The sequence below is a fragment of the Pinus tabuliformis genome, chromosome 4_2, assembly GCF_031772625.1.
Source record: "Pinus tabuliformis cultivar Carrire ecotype Pingquan chromosome 4_2, CPIR1, whole genome shotgun sequence".
Taxonomy (NCBI): domain Eukaryota; kingdom Viridiplantae; phylum Streptophyta; class Pinopsida; order Pinales; family Pinaceae; genus Pinus; species Pinus tabuliformis.
This window is the reverse complement of record NC_142304.1, coordinates 977028726-977050872: the sequence shown is the minus strand read 5'-3', so window position 1 is coordinate 977050872 and position 22147 is coordinate 977028726. Positions and strand designations below refer to the sequence as shown.

Sequence of the window (22147 nt, the reverse complement as noted above, 5' to 3'; positions counted from 1 at the left end):
CTCACAGAGATGACAGAACCTTTTCATCCATGGTGTTTTAGGAACTGCCCAACGACCCGTTTTGCTATGGAGTTCATGAGAGTTCATTCTAATCTTGACTATATTAATTTTCTTCTTTGAGCTAGTTAAAACAGAGAGATACTTTTGATCTTCTAGGGTGGGGTTGATGACCTTCTTATAATATCTTAATTTTCTTTTAGGTGTTAAATCTTTCTCACACCACATTTTTTCTTTGAACTTAGAAGTAACAATATTTTTAATGTTATTAATGTTTTGCAATGCAACATTCTGGTCGATCTCCCAATGGTTTAACCAGGCCCTGGTGTCTTTATACCAACCTCGTTTGAGCCTTAGGTGGTTTTGGCTGGAATTTAAAGTTAGCTTAGGAAGTCTATGGTCTCCTATGTTATTGAGTTTGCGCTTGTACAACAGAAGCCTAGTCATAGCTAGGCTCTCGATAGGGGAAAGACCCACTTATATAAGGAGAATAGAATAGGGTGTGTTTCTTTTAATTTTGAGGTTATACGTTATAAAGAACGCTTCTAGGTTTGCTCAATCTTTCTCCAAGATTCTCTAGAAATGCTACACCCCCAAACCTCACATCCATATAATTAAAATATTTTAAACTATATAATTAATAAACACATATTATTTTAATAAATTTGATATCATAATTTTATATTTAAATTTAATTAACAAATATGTAAAAATTTAATTTTTACAATTAAAAATAAATAAATACAAATAATCAAATATATTTTGTCCCATAGATAAATGACTATTATACACCAATTAAATATTTAATTTAAACTTTATTTTAAATTAAATTATAAAAATTATAAAACATACTCTTTTATATATATATATATATATATATATATATATATATATATATATATATATATATATATATATATATATATATATATACTTACTTCCTCTCTCACGTATCTAAATACTTTCCTAGTCACTAACTTATCCCTACACACCATTTCCATGTGGCAATTTATATTAACTTTTAAGTCCTTTTTCCAACCTGTCAACAGCATGGCCATTCTCATCCACATGGTAAAGCAAATAAAGAGATGAAATCAAATTTATTCATGATTATGTTACTTTCTAGAAGATTAAAATATATGAGATTATATTTTCGACCAAAAACGTAACATATAATGAATAAAAAATTAAAAAACTTTGTTTATTTAAAACATAATGTTTTATATTTTTAAATTATTATTAAAATAGTTTTTTTTTAATTATAATTTATTCAATAAATATTCAATAATATGTAACTTTTTAGGTATTATTATATTGAGAGGTTTTAAAATTATTATTAAAATAATTTATTTTAATTATAATTTATTTAATTAGGTCGATAGGCTTTCCTTTGAAAGGGACTTTCGTCGTCCTTTTGATTCTCACGCTGACACCTGGCGGACTGGGCAATTTGATTAGTATTTGTTCAAGCTTTTCTCATGCTGACACCTGGTCGATCGCCTCTTCTCGCTCCATCATTTCAATTCCCTCTGCAACGGCTTCGTTCGCATAAGCAGCCTGAATTCCCGTAATTTTTCCGATGTTTTCGTTGTGGCTAAGGGGAGTGGGCGGCGGTGGACAGTGGAAAGGGATATGGCACAGCTGGAACAATGCAAAACCCCTGAAAGCGATCGGCATACCGTTATTAAATTGGAGGGTAAACACCCTTTTCTTTGGCACGACCATTGGCCTGTTCTTGATTATGCCAGAGTCTTTGAATGCCTGGTTCTTGTTGATAATTTGTCCGCCGAAGTCTCCAGAGTTGTATCCAAGCTAAAGAGCTTAAGCTCTCGAACTGGAATTGATCAGAATAAAATCAGAATGAGCCCATTCATATTTCAACCCAAATATGTGGCGGTTCATATGAGAATTGAGAAAGACTGGATGATCCATTGCAAGAAGCTTGAGATGAGGTCCAGAGCTAGAAATGGCAAGGACTTGAAAATTTGCAGTAGTAAGGAGGAAATAATGAAGAGGGTTGCTCACATTCCTGGACTGGAGAAGCCCTCTGTTGTTTATCTGGCTGTTGCCGACGATCTTTTAGAGGACAGGGTGCTGTTAGAGGGATGGAGTGACTTCTTAGCCCCTTACGAAAAGAAGAAACTGGGTGTGTTGGATATCTACTCAAAGTATCCCTATCTCATTCAATCTGCAATTGATTATGAAGTATGCCTGCAGGCTGATACATTTGAGGGGAATAGCTTTTCTACATTTTCGAGTCTCATAGTGTTGCAGAGGACCATGAGAATGGATAGGGCGCAGGATTGTGAAGGTTCAACTGTGGCTTCTTATGCTTACAACATTGAAGGCCCAGCAGGAGGAGCTAAAAGATGGGCAACCAACATGTCGGATTTGAGCTAAAAGCCTGGTACCCCTGATTCAAGCTTGCAGGTTGCTCTGGACTATGCTTGCGGTCTTGGAGGTGCAGACTGTACAGCAATGCAACAAAGTGGCACGTGTTGTAACCCAGATACTGTTTTTTTTCATGCTTGCTATGCTTTTGACAGCTACTACAAGAAGAATGGCATGGCCCCTGGTACTTGTGACTTTGCTGGCAATGCAATTGTGACTACTCAAGATCCAAGTAAGCTATATGCCCTTATGCGAAGTTTGTTTTTTTCCCCTTGTTTTTCTTTTCATTGAATTTCTCAGTTTATATGGATTCCTACGGCCCTGTGGTGACGATAAATGTTTTATCCACTTTTACATAGTTTGTTGTCTGCTTGTTTTGTTTCACTGCATCAACTTCTTGGATACCTTCCGCTGAGTCTCATCTTTACATTGTGTTAGATGATAGTTGAGTTGCATGCTTATGATTCATCTACCCACTTCCATGCCTGGTTGAGCTCATCTGAATGCAAAGACATCCTCCACTGATATACATTTTCCAATTGTAGGTTCCACCATGATAAGTAAGTGACATGATTATAGACCCATTTCCTGCCTGTTGTCTGTCTTAAAACTGCATGCAACCTTCAAATGTAAACACTCGTTATGGATAACTTGTATTGTTCAGGATATTTCCTTTTGGTTTAATGATGGAACTGTGTGATGTATTAAGAGAGAGTTATATTTGTAGGCAATCTGCTCTTCTGCATACAACATAACTTTCATTTATGCCTGGATATATTGCATATTATTTTTTTCTTTATTGATTTTGTTATGAGAAGCTAAGGGTATGCATACTAAGTTTCATTTATACCCACTCTGTCTTCTGCAAATTTTACTGTTCCAGTTTATATGAATATAAAAGACGTTTTTGTTTTTTGTGCACCGTTTTGGTTCTGCTAGATTCAAGATATTTGACTGTGATTAATATGCTTGACATTATACATTTTCGAAAATCTTCCCTTCATGGGTTAACATGATATACAAATCGAGGCTTGAAATTGTGTGAGATTGGAGAATGCATTGCACTCATGCAAATCTTCCTTTATGGATTTTGTGATGACAGGTACTGGGACATGCACATTTCCACAAAGGTATATACTAAGGAACCGCATTCCTCCTCCTATCTTTTGTTCATTTTTCTGTTCTACAATAAGTACTTTTTCAAGTTTTCATACAAAATTGAGAATCAAGATTTACTGGATTTTTGATATATTTTATGTTATATCTCAGCTTATAGTTTTGTAGCATTCTGATTTTTCCAAATTAATTGCAGCAGTAGCAGTTCATCACTTCTTAATACAAGCATACCTGCATCTAGTGGCTTGGGTGGTACTAGTATTCCACCAACATCGGGCAATAATGGTGATGCAACATCCATATTCTTCTGTGTTCCTGTTTTCTTTGATTGTATCTATGATGGTCGGAAAACAACTTTAGATGATATCGATCTCTATTGGGTGAATCGAGGAGAAACATCAAGATGTTTTAGTTGGAATAACTAGTGTAGACAGAGAGCTAGAGGATGTACAGGAAAAACTCTCCAGAGTTCGATCACATTTGTCCCAACATTTTTTTTGATGTAATGGGGGAATGCTAGGAGAGACTTTGAAAATGGGTACACCAGTGCAGTTCAGGTAATTCTTTCACTTTGTAGGAAAGAGAGGTTAAATATAGTTGGTATGCAGGTTTCATTGGGACAAATTGGTTCCACATTTTTTAGTTCACTATCAAGTAAAAGCTTTACAAGAGCAAACAATTGTCCATTTTCTGCAGCGTCCTGATTTCATGCTATACTCCTTAGTTTTCGGAATTAAGAATTTAATTAACAAACTTTGGCAGCAGAATAGCTCTGCAGTTGTCCTACCTCAGGAGTGTCCGAGGTGTGAGCACTATGTGGCAACAGCTACTTATTTCAGTTGCATCTTCCTGTGCGTTGGAACATTGTTGGTAGAAGCAAAAATGCTAGCAGCAGCCAGTTCTGAAGACCTAAATGCCTGTATCAATTAAAATCCAATAAATGATATAGTGTAGCAGATTTCTTCTAGGAGCTTCTTGGTATTCAAGCAAACAAAGTATATCATTATCACTGTTATTAAAATCCATCTTGTATTCAAAGCCATGCTCATCTTCTTGGGTCTGGATGTTGTTGTTTGGATGGATCAATCATCAAACAGTGTAATTGACAACTACTATGGAGATGTGGGCCTTGATAATAAAACTGTTTTAAAAGAATGGTATCTCATTCTCATCTTCTTGCTAACCTTCATTCAAATATTTATTTTAGCTGTCTTTTGCATTTTCCTGTGCGTTAGGAATAACTCCTCCTCCAACAACAATCACACCAACAACCCCTACTACCCCAATCACAACCCCTACCACCCCAACAGTTACCCCTTACACCCCTCCCTCAACACCTACCACAACAACACCGACAACCAACTCAAGCCAAAGTTGGTGTGTAACAAAGCCTGGTACCCCTGATTCAAGCTTGCAGGTTGCTTTGGACTATGCTTGCGGGCTTGGAGGTGCAGACTGTACAACAATTCAACAAAGTGGCACGTGCTATAACCCAGATACTGTTTTTTTTCATGCTTGCTATGCTTTTGACAGCTACTACAAGAAGAATGGCATGGCCCCTGGTACTTGTGACTTTGCTGGCAATGCAATTGTGACTACTCAAGATCCAAGTAAGCTATATGCCCTTATGCGAAGTTTGTTTTTTGCCCCTTGTTTTTCTTTTCATTGAATTTCCCAGTTTATATGGATTCCTATGGTCCTGTGGTGACAATAAACGTTTTATCCCCTTTTACATAGTTTGTTGTCTGCTTGTTTTGTTTCACTGCGTCAACTTCTTGGATACCTTCCGCTGAGTCTCAATACCTCTTGCAGAAGCTACAGTTTATGTGCATTTTGTATGATTCTTCCTCACGATCGTGCTCTTCAAATATGATCTAATCGCTTTTTAACAGAGAATGGGAGATTAATGGTGCCTCAATACCAATTGGTGTTGTTCAAAACAAATTGTTATATACTATTGTTAAATTGGGTCTATATTTATTTCAGAATTAATGAAGTTTGTTCTTGAAGATGTTTAGATGTTTGTTCTTGGTGGTTTATGTACATTGCAAACACAACCGGTATTTAGCCATCTCCATTCCCTCTTAGGGGTTTATTGCACATCTCACGCTCTGTATCTCTGTGTTTTCTCGAATAGATGAATATATAATAAAGAAATAAGAGAATCACAAGTCTGATTGTTGACATTTTTTATTATTACCAAATCTTACATTAGTATTTTGCGTTAAACATAGATGTTTGTGTGAGGTCCTGGGCCTCAAATATACTTGACGAAGATGACACAGGCTGGGTTTTTAACTTTTGTTTCCTCTACAGTGCAAGATATTCAAGAGGGCAGTCTTTAATCAAATGGCTTGTCATTTGCTACAATTGCAAACACAGTTGGTATTTAGCCATAGGAATTCTCACTGAGGGTGTTGTTGCACATGTCATGTACTGTACATCTTTGTGTTTTGAACTTGTTATCAGCCATTAATAGTTATATTCACAAATTGATGAATGTAAAGAAATACAAGAAACACGACTCTGGTTGTTGACTTTTCTTTCTTTATACACCAAGCCATAGATTTGTATTGAATATAAATGTCTGTCTAAATGGATGCTCTCATGGGTTGCATATAGGTACAAGATGGCAGAGGATTGCGCAGATGATGACGATGATAAATCATCAATTAGTGAGCTACGTAAAGCGACTGAGGAGGAGCTCAATCTGCACAATTCCTTGGCTGAGGTACAATTACATACTATGTTTTGCTAAGTTGTGCTTTTCTCTAAGATCAAATCAATATGTGTAGTTTCTGTTACATAAGCTTCCATATATCTAGTGTGATGCCTTGTATCTGAAGTTAAATGTGACTTTATGATTTAATTGGTATTTGGATTCTGTGCTAGCTCAATGTGGTTTCCAGCAGGCAAAACGTTTTTAAACTAATTCCCCTCTCTTTAGGGTCGGTAGTCAGCCAGAAAAAATAATCTGAATTGTATTCCATGCTTAAGACTACTTTAAGAACAGAGATTTGTGTTTTATTTTCGTGTCAACCCTTTCTTTAATATATATCTATATGTGCCCTCTTCCAGGAAGCAATGTTTTAACTTTTGCCCAATTATTAGTAATGAAATTAGTTTTGTGAGTTTAAAAAAAGTTATGTTCTGGACTTGCATGTTTTGTAATGTTATGTTGTTTAATTTGAAAGATGGAATTTTCTCTGAAGCTTAGAGTCTTCATGCTTTGGCTTCATAAATGTGACAAAAATTGTTCGCAAAATCTTTTTAGATTATTGTCTCAAACTTACACTCTTCATGTTTTGGCACGATGAAAGTGACAACAAGTTTTTCTAGATTGCAGCATGCAAAAGCACATCTGAATGAAAGGGTTCTGCTAGAAGGAAAAAACAAAATTTCATTGAGAGTTTAAGAAAAACTTGATTCCCTTGAGTGTAGTTGGCAACCTTTATTGGATGTTGAGAGTTTTCCCACAGAAACTGGGATAACAGGGAAATTGGGAATCTGACCACAGCTTCTTCAGCAATCTCCCATCCACCAACCCTCTGATAAATCCAGTGCTCTCATATATATGTGTGTGTGTGTTGTGCCATACATGAACTCTTAAGAAATTTCAAAAGCCTTCACCTAATGCAATCCTCCAGGTTTTTCAAGACACCAAAGAAAACTACTTACGATCAGTTTCTTAAACATGGAAATTTTACAACACACTGCTTCCAAAACAGCCATCCAAAAGGTCATTACTATATAATAGCTTGATTAGAAATAGATTGAATGAGAAGGTCCAGATGGGGTATTCAATCATCTCCATCCATCTGTTCTGCATCCTCAGTGCTTACTTGGACAATATATTAGCCTTCATATTTATCCCTTTCAGACATGCTGAAAAGATAATGACATGGAATTTTTCCTTGCTTCTCTGATTCCGTCCAATGATGGGCCAGCTGCAAATTTTCCTGATTGAAATTTCCATTTGACCTCTCTGCAATGTGTTTGGAATCTCTTATCCCCTGTAGACAATTTAAACCTTTCTCTATTGCTATTTTCAGAATCTACCAAAAAGCATAAAGTTCTGCTCTGTTATTTGATCCATCTTCTACAACTCTGCTTTGAAACTGATCTCGTAATTGTCTCTTAAAGTAATGCCTCATGATCCATAATAGTTGGGATTACCTTGACAAGCCTCGTTGAAATAACTCCACACTATTGTTATATATATATATCTGGGGATCTTAGTATTATTTGTTTCTTTTCCTTTAAAGGTGGTTGTGTCCCTTAATATGCATATCTATTCTTGTGTCAAACTTGATTAGTAATAACATCTTTGTTTTGAATTCTTTTCATTTCTTGCTAGCCAAATAGCTCAAGTCACTGTACAAGGACAGTCTGATGCCCACATGCAGTTAATACAGAATGTATTTTGAAAACTAGGATTTAGCTTTGTAGTGTTTGAATCATCATTTCATGTTGGTTTTCATTTGTTAGTAGCCAGATCATTTCTCTTACAATATGATTGTAATATCTTTTGTTTCTCTTACAATATGATTGTAATATCTTTTGTTTCTCTTCTGTGGGAAATTTTGTACAGGAGTTCAAACAATGTATATAAATAGAAAGATGCAGAAAATGACAGTCAAATTTTGTACTTAGAATTATGACAAGAAAGCCCCTGCTGGGTTTGTGAGGAAAGAGAGCTTCAACACCAGTTCTGTCTCCAATCGCCAAGATGATCAGTACGCTACTAACATGTTTAGTGAAGAATTTCTGCTATTCTCTTGTAATCTATAGGCCCCCAAAGCTCCTCATAGATGAGAATATTTGCAGGATTTAATATTGTTGTAAGTTTGTAGTAGTTGTGGAATGACTTACTTTTGTGCTGCTTCTCATCTTCAACAACAAGAGTTTCTGTGGTGAATAAGCAGAATCCATGTCCTGCCTTGTGAAGCAGCTCTCCACTGTGATAACATTCTTTGTAATGTCTTTGATAAATCCTTTAGACTTCTATTTCATTCTGTAATATGATGGGATTCACTCTACAAGATTAGGGGATTCACTCTACAGAGTCCATGTCATACCTTCTGAATCAACTCTCCACTTATCCTAATTTTCTCTGTAATGACCCTAATAAATCCTATATAATGAGATTTCACTTTGTAATATGACGGGATTTTACTCTACAAGATTGGTTTCAGTTTTACTTGTATTGTGGTATATGAAATTTCTCAGTTTTACTTGTAATAGGATGGGATTTCATTCTGTAATATCATAGGATTTCCCTCTGCAATATTTGCTACTAAATTTTACAATTCCAAATTAATAATCCTATCGGCCTCTCTTTGTACCTTTTGGGACAATTGCTAGTAAATATTCAATAATATGTAACGTTTTAAGTATTATTATATTGAGAGAAACTCAACATTTCAATACGAAAGAAATGGTATAATGGAAATATTAAATTAAAAAACATTAATAATATATAATATTAATTTAATTAAAAATAAAATAAATAATAAATATATTTTATTTTATTTATTATATTGTAATTTTATTTATGTAAAAAAATATAATATATATTATATTAAAATAATTTTATATAATAATTATCTATATTTATAATTATGTTATTTCAAAAATATAAAATTAATAAAAATATAAAATTTTTAGTAAATTTAATACTATATTTTAATTTAATTGATAAATAATATTTATAATAATAAAAATCTAAATCTAAATAATCAAATATTTTTTATCTCACCAACAAAGCTCTTATACATCAATTAAATATTTAACTTAAATTTGATCTCAAATTAAATTATAAAAAATATTAAAGAAAAATACCATATATAAATCAACATATTTACCTACTTGATATATTTTTTCCTCTCTCACATATCTAAATACTTTCTTAGTCACTAACTTATCTCTACGGACCATTTCCATGTGGCAATTTATATTAACTTTTAAGTGCTTTTTCCAACCTTTCAACATCATGGCCATTCTCATCAATAGGGTAAAGCAAATAAAGAGACGAAATCAAATTTATTCATGATTATGTTCCTTTCTCATCAACATGGTAAAACAAATGAGGAGACGAAATCAAATTTATTCATGATTATGTTACTTTTTAGAAGATTAAAAGATATGAGATTAGATTTTCGACCCCCCAACGTAACATATAATGAATAAAAAAATAAAAACTTTATTTATTCAAAACATAATGTTTTATATTTTTAAAATTACTGTTAAAATCATTTTTTTTAATAAATATTCATTAATATGTAACGTTTTAGGTATTATTATATTGAGAGGAACTCAACATTTCAATAAGAAAGAGAGTGAAATTTCAATAAGAAAGAGAGTGAAATGGGAATATTAAATTAAAAATAATTAAAAAATATAAATAATAAATAGGTTTAATTTAATTTAAATCATTATATTGTGAAAGAGTTAAAAATATACTCTATATATTTTTTACATATATTGTTCGGTGAAAGAGTTAAATACGTATTTTATATATTCTTCGCATATATTTTTCGGTGAAAGAGTTCTAAGGCTTGGTGAAAGAGTTAAAAACATACTCTATATATTCTTCCCATATATTCTCTGGTGAAAGAGTTCTGAGACTCGGTGAAAGAGTTAAAAACATAATCTATATATTCTTCACATATATTCTTCGATGAAAGAGTTCTGAGGCTTGGTGAAAGAGTTAAACACATACTTTATATATTCTTCTCATATATTCTTCAGTGAAAGAGTTCTGAGGCTCGGTGAAAGAGTTAAAAACATACTCTATATATTCTTCGCATATTTTCTTCGGTGAAAGAGTTTTGAGGCTTGGTGAAAGAGTTAAACATGTACTCTATATATACTTCGGTGAAAGAGTTCTGAGGCTCAGTGAAAGAGTTAAACACGTACTTTATATATTCTTCACATATATTCTTCAGTGAAAGAGTTCTGAGGCTCAATGAAAGAGTTAAAAACGTACTCTATATATTCTTTGCATATATTCTTTGGTCTGTGGGTTGCGGTTGGCACAGGCGATCTGCAGTCAGGTTTGTTGATATCAGGTGCACACATTCCTTATCTTTTTCTTTTTCTAATACATATTTGCTCATATAATTTCAAGTATGAATATTTCACCACAGTTACCAAAGATTACCAAGGGCAGACCTAGCACAGTTACTCTACAAGGCCTTTATGAGTATATAGAGTCTTTAGAGAAACATAGAGAAGAAAGAGAAACCAAGCTACAAAAAGAGTTAGAAGCCATGCTGGAAAATAAATTTGCATCTCTTGAAGACACGATCCAAAAACAAATAGAAAATAAAATAGAACTATTGGAGAATAAAATGGAGGCAATGGAGACTAGATTGCAGATTATAGAAAAACAAAACCAAGATACTAACCAACCATCCCAGCAAGGAGACGTTGATACTTTAGAGAGTCTTAAAATGAAAGACATGATTAAAGAACTAGAAGAAAAAGTTAATAGCCGCCTCACCCTAAATAATGTGGTAGATAAGTTAAATATCAAACCAATTAAAGATGAAATGAAAAAATTAATAGAATTAGACCATGAACGTAACAAAAGGGCCTTGAACCTTATAATCTTCAGTTTAAAAGAAGAAGTAGATGAGGATACTTTAGCCTTAGCCCAGATAGAATTACATAATAGATTACAAATTGAAACAGTGTGTCTCACAGAAGCAACAAGGTTGGGGAAATTAACTGAGAATAAAGGAAGACTAATCCACATAAAGGTGAGCTCCACTAATCATAAGTACGACATACTTAGTAAAACCTCAAGTCTAAAAGGAACGGGCATATTCATAAATGAAGATCTCATTCCAGAAGATCAAGCAGAATTAAGAAAGGAGGTTCAAAAGGTAAAAGAAGCTAGAAAGGAAGGAAAATGGGCAATAATCAGAAATAGAAAAGCCTTTATTCGAGATAGAAACCAAAAAGATAGTAATCAATAGCAATTAAACATGCTCCGGATCCTTTCTTGGAACTGTCGGGGCTTCCCATGGAACAAAGGCCCCAAGCTAAGTTGGATTTCAAATGATGTTGATATTATTTTGCTTGTTGAAACTTGGGAGCACGAAGAATCTAAGGTCCCTAGCATAGATGGCTTTACGCTATGGTCTACCTGAAACAAGCGATCCTCCCGTAGAAGCATTGGGGGAATAACTTGTTACATTAAGAAGAACATCTCCCCCCATGCTAGGATTTATAAAAACGACCCTCACAACCAATATAGTTGGATAGAGATCAGAGACATTAATAATAAAAAGTCCTACATAGCAATATGTTATTTCCCCCCATCAATTCTAACTTCTATAAGAAGAAGAATCTAGATAAAACTAACCCTTACAATGGTTTAGAGAATGATATTTCTAGCCTAAGGAATGACGGTAATATCCTTTTAATAGGTGACTTTAATGCTCGAACTTCAAACAACCAAGCTATTATTCTAAGCAATCATTCCAACCCTAATCCTCTTTGGTTAGACGAAGACCCTACTCTAGCTAGTAGGTACAAAAGGAGCTCTGAAGACCTCGGGGAAAATTTGTTTGGGTTAGAGCTAGTCAAGCTCTATAGTGCTCAGGATCTCATAATTTGCAACAGTCTAATGAAGTGGCCCAAATCTAGCAAGATGACCTGCATCCATGGACTTGGTAGCAGCGTGGTAGACTACGTTATTTCCGATCTCCCATTATACAACAAAATAATAGATTTTGACATCTTAAACGACCACGAACCTGACTCTGATCATAGGCCTTTACTTATAAATCTCAATTTTGTCATGCATAGAGTTCCCACAGAAAATAATACTTACAGCCAAAAGAACTTAATATTTGATAGAAATAAAAATGATCTCTTTCTAAATGAATTAAAAAATAATTTGCTTCCTTTATCTAGTATAGACAACATAGAAGACCTCTATCATAATTTTACTACAACCCTCTCATATTCTATTAACAAGTTCTCAATTGAAGTTTCAAATAATAAAAGAAATAGCAAAACCAATCCATGGTATGACAAAGATTGTAAAAGTGCGAGGAGAGCAATTAAGGAAGCTGTTGATGAATCTCTTAAAATGGACAAGATCAAAATGTACAGTCCTAACTAAAAGGAAAAAGACGCAGTACATTCGTCAAAGACAGGAGAATCTCTTACACCTCTTTAAGGTAGCTCCTAAGAAATTTTGGAGGCAGATTATGACTAGGAAGACTAAAGATAATAATAAAATTGCTCTTCGCGATTGGAATTCCTATCTTAAAAAGCTTTATGAATCTCCAAATGTCATGGATAATTTGGAAACCCTACTCACAACGAAAGAAGTTTTCTTTTTAGAAGACATTAAGTTTGGGGTTAATCGCCTCGCTAATGGGAAAGATAAGGACATTGAAGGTTACCAGGCAGAAATCTTAAAAATTGGAGGTCCTGCCCTCATCCCCCACATTCACAAGCTTTTCAATAAAGCAGTCAAGCAAGGGTTCCCTAAACCTTGGACTGAGAGCCTCATTATCCCTATTTTTAAAAGTGCAGATACAAATAACCCCTCTACTTATCGGACAATTATGATCAGCCCTCTCTTAGCCAAGTTATATGGTAGTATTTTGGAAAAGAAGTTAAGCATATGGCTTGAAAGTGAAGGTGAGCGGGCTAAAGGCCAAGCAGGTTTTAGAAGGCATCACTCAACAACAAACCACCTTGTTACGCTTAGGATCATTGCGGAGCAATGTCGTAATGATAAATCCAATTTATTTGGTTGCTTTTTGGACTTTAGAAAGGCTTTCGATACGGTTCCTAGATACAACCTTTGGAATAGATTAGAAGAGCTAAAGTTTCCTCTCAAGTTGAGAGCTGGCGCTATAAGGTTATACGAGAATGTAATTGCCAAGCTAAAGAGCAATGAGGGGTGGTCGAAGGATATTAAGTGTAACATCGAAGTTAAACAAGGTTGCCCCCTCTCCCCTACCCTATTTGGCATTTACGTCGATAAGCTTGAAGGCTATTTAGAGGAAGCAGGATGTGATGGCATGATCTTAGCTGGGATAGTCGTCATCCTTCTTCTCTATGCTGATGATATTGTTCTTTTGGCAAGGTGCCTATCTGATCTTAATAAGCAACTCAGGCTTCTTAAGGATTTCTGCTCCTCCATGGGTATGACTGTTAACACTGACAAAACAAAAGTTATGGTTATCAAATCCAAGAAGGACACTTACGCTAATTTTATGTATGACAATAATAACTTGGAGGAAGTGTATTCTTACAAGTACCTAGGAATTGATATTCATCACAAGCTCAACTAGAACCATAGCATTGAGAAAAGGATTAATGGGGGGTGGAAAGCATATTTTAGTAATAGAGTTTAAGCTTCTGTGATCCATATCAAGTTAAGAAAGATTCTTCGGTGAAAATCACATGGAATATCATTTGTCGACGCATTTCGAACCAACTAGTGTGGTTCATCGTCAGGACAAGTTGAAGCAACAGATCCAGCTTAGCATGATAAATAGTTTGAGCAGAGACTCCAACGGCTAAATTAACGGCTAATTTTGACCTTAGGACCAGGTCAAATTCTTATTTACTATTTTTAAGGAAATCAGTTGAATTCGGTAAAAAGGATGGTTATAAAAAGGGAATCTGTTTATTTATTTAAATTAATATATATATATATATATATATATATATATATATATATATATATATATATATATATATATATATATATATATATATATAAGGTAGGATTAAATGGTTGGTTTGATAGTATATTTATTTAATTCAATTTATAAAATAATTATTATTGGTATTCTACATATATATATATTATGATTAAAATAATAAGATGACTAGTTTTTTATTCAAATTTAATGGTTAGTTTATTTTTATGGAAGTTAGTTAAAATAATTTTAAGGTTAAATATATAAATATATATATTCTATTATTAAAGTTAAAATATTCGGTTATTAAGATGAAAGTTAGGGTTAATGGTTAGAATTAAAAGGATAATTTATTTACTTATTTAAATTATTTAATAATTATTATATATATATATATATATATATATATATATATATATATATATATATATATATATATATATATATATACATGCCTATATATATAATTAATCATAGGTTGAGAAAGTAATTAATAATTAGTTTATAATAATGTTTAGGACCAATCCCATACAAATAATTCTAAGGGGTATTAAGTTCAAAAAATATTATCAAAAATATAATTTAAAAGGAATTAAAGTTAAATAAAGGGCCAAAGAATATAGAAGTTAACTAATAATAATAAAAGGAAAAAAGGATTTAATAAAATAAAGCAAAGTTAGTTGGAAAATAGTTAAAAATTATAACAAGATTAGAATGAATATAGAAATGATAATTTTATTTAAATTATATTAATATAAAAATAGTAATAATCTTATTTAATTTTTATTAATAGATAAAGGTAATTAAGTTAAAAATCAAAGTTAACTATTATGAGTTAATGGGAATAAGTAAATGCCTACAATGGAATATATAAGTAAAAATATTAATTAAAAGAATCATTAAATTATAAGTTGAATAATACTTTAAATAAATAACCTAAAATAATAAATTAATTTCTATTTTATTAATATAAAACCAATCAATTTATTTAAATTTCATTAGTAAATAAAGGGAAATTATTACCATAAGATCAAGGAAGAAGAAATAATAAAATAAATTAATACTATTTAGAAGAATCAAAAAAGGTAAAAAAGGACTTTATAAGAACAACAAGGCCAAAATAGGTTAAAAACACCATTTAATCCTACCTTTTATATATATATATATATATATATATATATATATATATATATTTTAATTTTAAATAATTAAACAGATTCCCTTTTTATAACCATCATTTTTACCGAATTCAACTGATTTCCTTAAAAATAGTAAATAAGAATTTGACCTGGTCCTAAGGTCAAAATTAGTCGTTAATTTAGTCGTTGGAGTCTCTGCTCAAACTATTTATCATGCTAAGCTGGATCTGTTGCTTCAACTTGTCCTGACGATGAACCACACTAGTTGGTTCGAAACGCGTCGACAAATGATATTCCATGTGATTTTCGCTGAAGAATCTTTCTTAACAGCATATTTTAGTCTTGAAAATAATTGTAAAACAACAAACCTCGTAATGTGGGATAAAAAGAAGTTCCTCTTTGAAACTTTAGTCACTCCTGTTATCTTATATGGCTGTGAGGTTTGGGGTCGCAGCATCTCCAAAGAATCATGGAGAAATATTGAGCGAATCCAGAAGTGTTTTATAACTTATAACCTGAAAATTAAAAGTAATACACCCTATCCTATTCTCCTTATAGAAGCAGGTCTTTCCCCTATTGAGAGCCTAGATATGATTAGGTTTCTGTTGTACAAGCACAAACTCAATAACATAGACGATCATAGACTTCCTAAGCTAGCTTTAAATTCCAGTGAAAACCACCTAATCGGGGGTGGCATAAAGACACAAGGGCCTGGTTAAACTATTGGGAGATCAACGAGAATGATGCATTGCAAAACATAAATAACATTAAAGATTTTGTTACTTCTAAGTTCAAAGAAAAAATGTGGTGTGAGAAAGATTTAGCAGCTAAAAGAAAATTAAGTTATTAAAAGAAGGTCATCAACCCCACCCTAGAAGATCAAAAGTATCTCTCTATTTTAACTAGCTCAAAGAAGAAAATTAATATAGCAAAGATTAGAACGAATTCTCATGAGCTCCATAGTGAAACAAGTCGTTGGGCAGTTCCTAAAACGCCATGGATGGAAAGGATTTGCCATATATGTGAGAATAGGAACATCGAGGATGAAAACCACTTCCTCTTAGAGTGCCCCGCGTACAACCACATTAGATCTCAGTTTCACAATCTTTGTTACAATACTGACCTTCCTAGCCTTTTACAATGTCAAAATTATAGTGAGCTCGGGAGGCTTCTCTCCAAGCTTTTTGAGCATAGGAATAAAATCTTAAATCAAAATAAATAATTTGTTTCTTTAGGTCCGATAGACCAATGTTTGGTCTCAGCGGATGTTAACCACCACCACCATCATCATCATCATCATCATCAATTTTGTTTATGTAAAAAAATATAACATATATCATATTAAAATAATTTTAAATAATAATTATTTATATTTGTAATTATGATATTTCAAAACATATAATTAATAAACATATAAAATCTTAATAAATTTAATTATATATATATATATAGATAACAATTATATTTCATAAACTTGAGGAAAGAAGAAAACAAGAAGAAATTTATTGGAAACAGAAATCAAGGGTGAGATGGCTCAAAGAAGGAGAGCGTAATACCAAATTCTTCCACAACACCACAGTGCAACGAAGAATGCACAACAAGATCTCATTCATCCAGAACCAAGCAGGAGGTAAAGAGGAGGAGCATGAGAAAATTGAGGAAACCCTCCTTAATCATTTCAAACACGTCCACCAAGAACAAACAGGGGATCGGACGGCAGCTATAGCGAAAATCACGCGCAATATTCCAAGACTAATAACGGAAGAGCAAAACGATCTGCTCATGAGCCCGATTCTCAGCCACGAGGTGGACGAAGCAATGGCACAGCTTAAAGAAGGTAAGGCTCCTGGTCCTGATGGCTTTACCACTGATTTTTTTCATGCTTTCTGGGATATGACTAAGGTAGAGATCTGGCAAATTGTGGAGGAATCTCGCGCCCTTCGATGGATGCTACCCTCGTTAAACTCTACCTTCATCACTCTTATTCCTAAAGAAGAGAACTCCATCACCCCTGACAAATTCAGGCCCATAGCCCTTTGCAATGTTCTCTATAAAGTCATTACCAAAGTCATAGCCAATAGGCTCAAGCCCCTTCTCCCTCAAATCATCTCACCTGAGCAATCAGGCTATGTGGAAGGCCGACAAATAATGGACGGTATAATGCTCTCCCATGAGATCCTTCACTCTCTCAAGCTCTCCAAAAAAGCGGGCATGCTACTCAAGCTGGACCTATCCAAGGCTTTTGACAAACTCAGCTGGGCATATATACAGAACATGCTGAAAGCCTTTGGATTCTGTGCCACTTGGGTAAGATGGATAATGAGCCTCATCTCCTCCTCTCACTTCTCCATTCTCGTCAATGGGCTGCCTTCCCGCCCCTTCAAGCCCTCCAGAGGCATCAGGCAAGGGGATCCTTTATCCCCCTTCTTATTTGTCATAATGGCGGAGGGCCTAGGTCGGCACATCATGCAAGCCAGGCACGATAATCTCATCCGGGGTATCTCAATCCACAACTCCCCGGCTGCCACCCACCAGCAGTTTGTGGATGACACCATGCTGTACGGCCATCCCTCTGCTCAGGAAGCCTCCTGTCTGAAATCGTTGCTTAATGACTTCTCCAATGCTTCGGGCACCCAAATCAATAGCACAAAATCCGAAATTTTCTTCTTCCATACTCCTCCCTCTGTCAAACGGGCTGTCTCTCGCATCCTGGGTTTTCAATCGGCCTCTCTTCCTTCCACTTACCTAGGAGCGCCTCTCACCGCCTCCACCATAAAGCAGCCAGCTTGGAGACGTCTTATTGAGAAAATGGAAGGCAAATTGAATCAATGGACACACCGCTCCCTCAACTTAGCAAGCAGAGCAGTGCTCCTCAAAGCCATCCTTCAAGCCATGCCCCTTTACTTGTTCTCAATCCTAGCTGCTCCAAAATGGGTTCTGAAAAGGCTGAGAAACTTACAGCGCAATTTTCTTTGGGGAAGTTCTGCTACCAACCATAAATGGGCGCTTGTCAAATGGGATACCACCAGCAAGCCCAAGCACAAAGGTGGAATTGGACTCCGAGACCCTGAACACAGCAATATCATCATGACCGCCAAAATCTGGTGGCAATGGCTAACAAATCCGGACAAACCATGGGCCAGAATTTGGATTGCCAAGTACACCAACAATATGCCTCCTGCAGAGCTTATACGACTTACTCCCACAAGTCCAGGTTCACTCATTTGGAATGCGGCCAAGCAGCACCATCAATTAATTCAGAAACATAGTTTCTGGGAAGTAAGGAATGGTCAGCATGCCAGATTCTGGCAAGATGCTTGGAACCAACTCCCCAAATTATCCAGTGCACTACCAGCAGCTATTATTCCAGAAAGGCAAGAGCAACAGCAAGAAAAAGTCCACCAATTCTGGAGTTCGGACACAGGCAGCGGCTTCAGAATATGGCTCGACAGCAGCCAAATAATCACCACCAACGTGCCGCAGGAAGCAGAAGCCCTTAGAACTGAATTGGCAAAAAGAAGAATTAAGCTCAATATCAGTGATGATATCCTCAGATGGGGCTACCTCTCCAAGGGCGCTTACTCCACCTCTGAAGCCTACAATCTTTTGGAAGACCCTCCAGTCAAACCTGATCCTCTGTGGTCCAGGATTTGGAGTTTCAAAACCTGGCCCAAAATCAATCACTTTCTATGGCTAGTGGGACATAGGAAAATTCTCACATGGGATAAATTGCAAAAACGCAACTTCCATGGACCCTCAGTTTGCCACAATTGCTTTCAGCATGAGGAAACTTTACAGCATCTTCTAGACTCATGTCCGCTTGCTACTCATCTATGGGAGAAGACTGAGTTTAGGAGTCAAAGGCGCTGCAGAGAAATAGGAAGCGTAATAAACACCATAAGGCAATGGTCTAAAAGTCCTTACAAAAGTGGCTTGCTTAATCATCTGTGGAACCTAATTCCTGGTTTTCTCCTTTGGAACATTTGGAAGGAACGGAATAGGCGCATTTTCAAAAATAGCAGCTTGAATAGGGAGGACATATGGAACAGCATGCACGCCAACATCCAAGAAACCTTGTCACTGAAATCCTGGACCCAACAAGATCTCCCAACGGATGATAATGAGAAAAACATATTATCTAACTGGGGACTGCAATTGAACCAAGAACCAACCTCTCAGCAAGCAGCAAATAACAATGACAAGGACAAGGTGAATTGGGAAGCCCCGCCTCTCTATTCATACAAACTAAATTTTGATGGCGCTTCCAAGGGTAATCCAGGTCCTGCAGGATTCGGAGGGGTCATCAGGGATCACCTAGGAACTCTGCAACAACTCTACTTTGGCAACCTAGGTTGGGACACCAATAATTCAGCAGAGTTGGAAGGGATGTGGCAAGGAATACTTACTGCAAGAAGACATAATCTTCGACCACTGATTGTGGAGGGGGACTCCCAAATACTAATAAACATGGCTATTCGGATCCAGAATGGGTCGAAAGCTAGGAAAATAGCCAATAGTTGGAGACTAGAGGCCAGACTCAGCAGCATGGCGGAGGAAATTAGCAACTACAATGCTATCTCTTTCAATCACACTAAAAGGGAAGGTAATAAAGTGGCTGATCTTCTTGCCAACATAGGGGTTGATTCAGATAAGGCCTTCCTTGAGGGACACCTGAACATTATCCCAACCAATCAAAGGAAGTTGGAATGTGAGAATCTCATCCATAGGGACAAAGAGACCCCGGATGCGGGTGGCAGGACAGCAGCAAGGGGCATGCCACATGCCATGCATGGGCTGCCCCGTGTAAACGATACGGCCCCCATATGAAGCCGTCAGCCGTGTAAACGATCCCTCTGCTGCGTTTAATGAAGTTAATGGTGATGGTGAGGGCGGTAGGTTTATGGGGTTGCACAGGGCACTTAATGCACGCCTGTATCGAGAGCCTGAGGCAGAGCATAACCACAGCAATGAAGGGTGCAGAGAATGTCTGTCGAGTGATTGTGAGGAAAGCAAGAATTGCAGAGAGCCGAGGCGATGGCAGCTCCATTCCCTTCAGCGTCGGGTGTCTGGTGATTGCTATCGCAGCCATAGCCTCTCTGGTGGCTGGTCTTGTAGCCGGAAGCACTTGGCTCAGCTGCAGGGTGAGAACCGGAATCGGTCCACCGAGCCACCAAGGAGCGGGTTTCAGAGGGGAAATTGGGCATCAGAGAACGAGTTGGGAGGTTACTGGTTCAGTCTTCGATTCCGCGCCCACCTGCACTCAAACAAGAGCAGAGTCAGGTTCTCCATGGCCAGACTCCGTCAGAGACAGCCGAGCAGAAGAGGTCCAGCTAGAGGCTCTTCCTCGCGAGCTCCAGCAGTGGATGAGCATCACCACTGCTGTTGCTGCTACTGCCATCGAAGAGCCAAAGCCACTCCACTTCCAATTAGCCAGTTTTTGGAGGTTGGATGTGCTGAGGAGAACAAATCAGAACTTCCTTCCTTTGGCTCAACGATTTTCACACTGCCAAGGACGGAGAGCTACCCAGGGCTTAGTGCCCATATCTCAATTATGTTCTCCAGAACTCTGGAAGGAAATGGGGAATCTGCCCCTCAAGACCTGCAGCAGAAGCAAGCAGAAGGCAAAGGTAAAGAACTCGCCCAAGGATCACCGGAGGCAGGGGAACACAGCTCCGCTTTGGAGCCACCAGCGTCTGAGGCTGGTCAGCATGGGTCGTTTCCTCCGGTGGGACCAGCCCCTCAGGGGATTTCAGACGAGACATGGCGCAAAATGTGGGATACACCAGAGGGAGAAGGCTGGGCGTACATCGTGGAGGATCCCAGCCTTGCTGAAGAAGCTGACGCCTTCTTCGCGTCCCTTCCCTCTTCCTCAACTCAGCGAAAAAATCAAAAATGACACGGGTAATTCTCTCTTGCGCTTTCGTTTTGATGGCTGGACGTGGTGGCTTACCTATTCGCCTGTTGGTTTTTGCTTTGGACACGGGTCGGGTCTCAAGTTCAATGGGTCAATTCCCAATTTTAATTTTGTCGGGTTGCTCAGTCATATACCTCTGGCAATTCGCCCCTGCGTGGGCAGTTATGTTTTGGGATCGATGAAGGGTAAAACTGGTTTGGCTTATGAAGTCTGGTGCTGCCCCTGCGTGGGAGCGTTATATCAGGCCTTGGTCAGTTTAATTTTGTGAAGGCTTTCCCGGTTTGGGAATCATCAGTTTTTTGTTTTTTGGTTCCCAGAGAGCTATCATAAGCCCTGGAAGACTTGCCTCACAGTTTGTAATTTTGGTTTGTACAGTTAATATATGAATTAGATAGTCTTTACGTAGAAAAAAAAAAAACAATTATATTTCATAATTTTATATTTAAATTTAATTAACAAATATGTAAAAACTTAATACTTGTAATAAAGTTTTTTTTTTAAATACTAATAATTAAATCTCTTTTGTCCCATAGATAAGTGGTTTGTGTACACCAATAAATATATATATATATATATATATATATATATATATATATATATATATATATTACCTTAATTTAAATTACAAAAATTATAAAACCTGTAAAGAAAAATGCCATATATATATATATATATAATCAAAGTAATAATAAAAATAAAAATAGAATATTTTTACATATAAAGATGTGAAATTTATAGAAATATAAATAATATTATTAAGAACTAATATAGATCCATCTTAACTCTCGATTTATCAATTTTTTTGAGGTATAAACTTCAAGTTTTGCACTCAAACAAGGTTTGCATCTTGAGAGATTTGATCCCTCTTAGTAGATCGGGAGTTAAGATGGATCTATCTTGGTTAATTAATTTCA

The 22147-nt window shown here is 35.9% G+C and overlaps 1 protein-coding gene and 1 pseudogene across 2 annotated transcripts; both read left to right on the top strand.

Annotated features, from left to right (window-relative positions):
- The first annotated feature begins 1488 nt into the window (after positions 1-1488).
- Positions 1489-2487, top strand: LOC149172912 (O-fucosyltransferase 23 pseudogene; annotated as a pseudogene).
- A 17-nt stretch (positions 2488-2504) lies between these two features.
- LOC149172911 (uncharacterized) lies at positions 2505-4471 on the top strand. Of its 2 annotated transcripts, none has more exons than XM_089427822.1 (3): positions 2505-2620; positions 3491-3518; positions 3704-4471. In XM_089427822.1, the coding sequence occupies exons 1-3, from the start codon at positions 2563-2565 to the stop codon at positions 3927-3929; spliced, it is 312 nt and encodes a 103-aa protein (XP_089283948.1). In that variant the 5' UTR covers positions 2505-2562; the 3' UTR covers positions 3930-4471. The 2 variants fall into 2 exon arrangements, with proteins under 2 accessions (XP_089283948.1, XP_089283947.1); XM_089427821.1 differs by having other exon boundaries at positions 3701-4471.
- The last annotated feature ends 17676 nt before the right edge of the window (positions 4472-22147 follow it).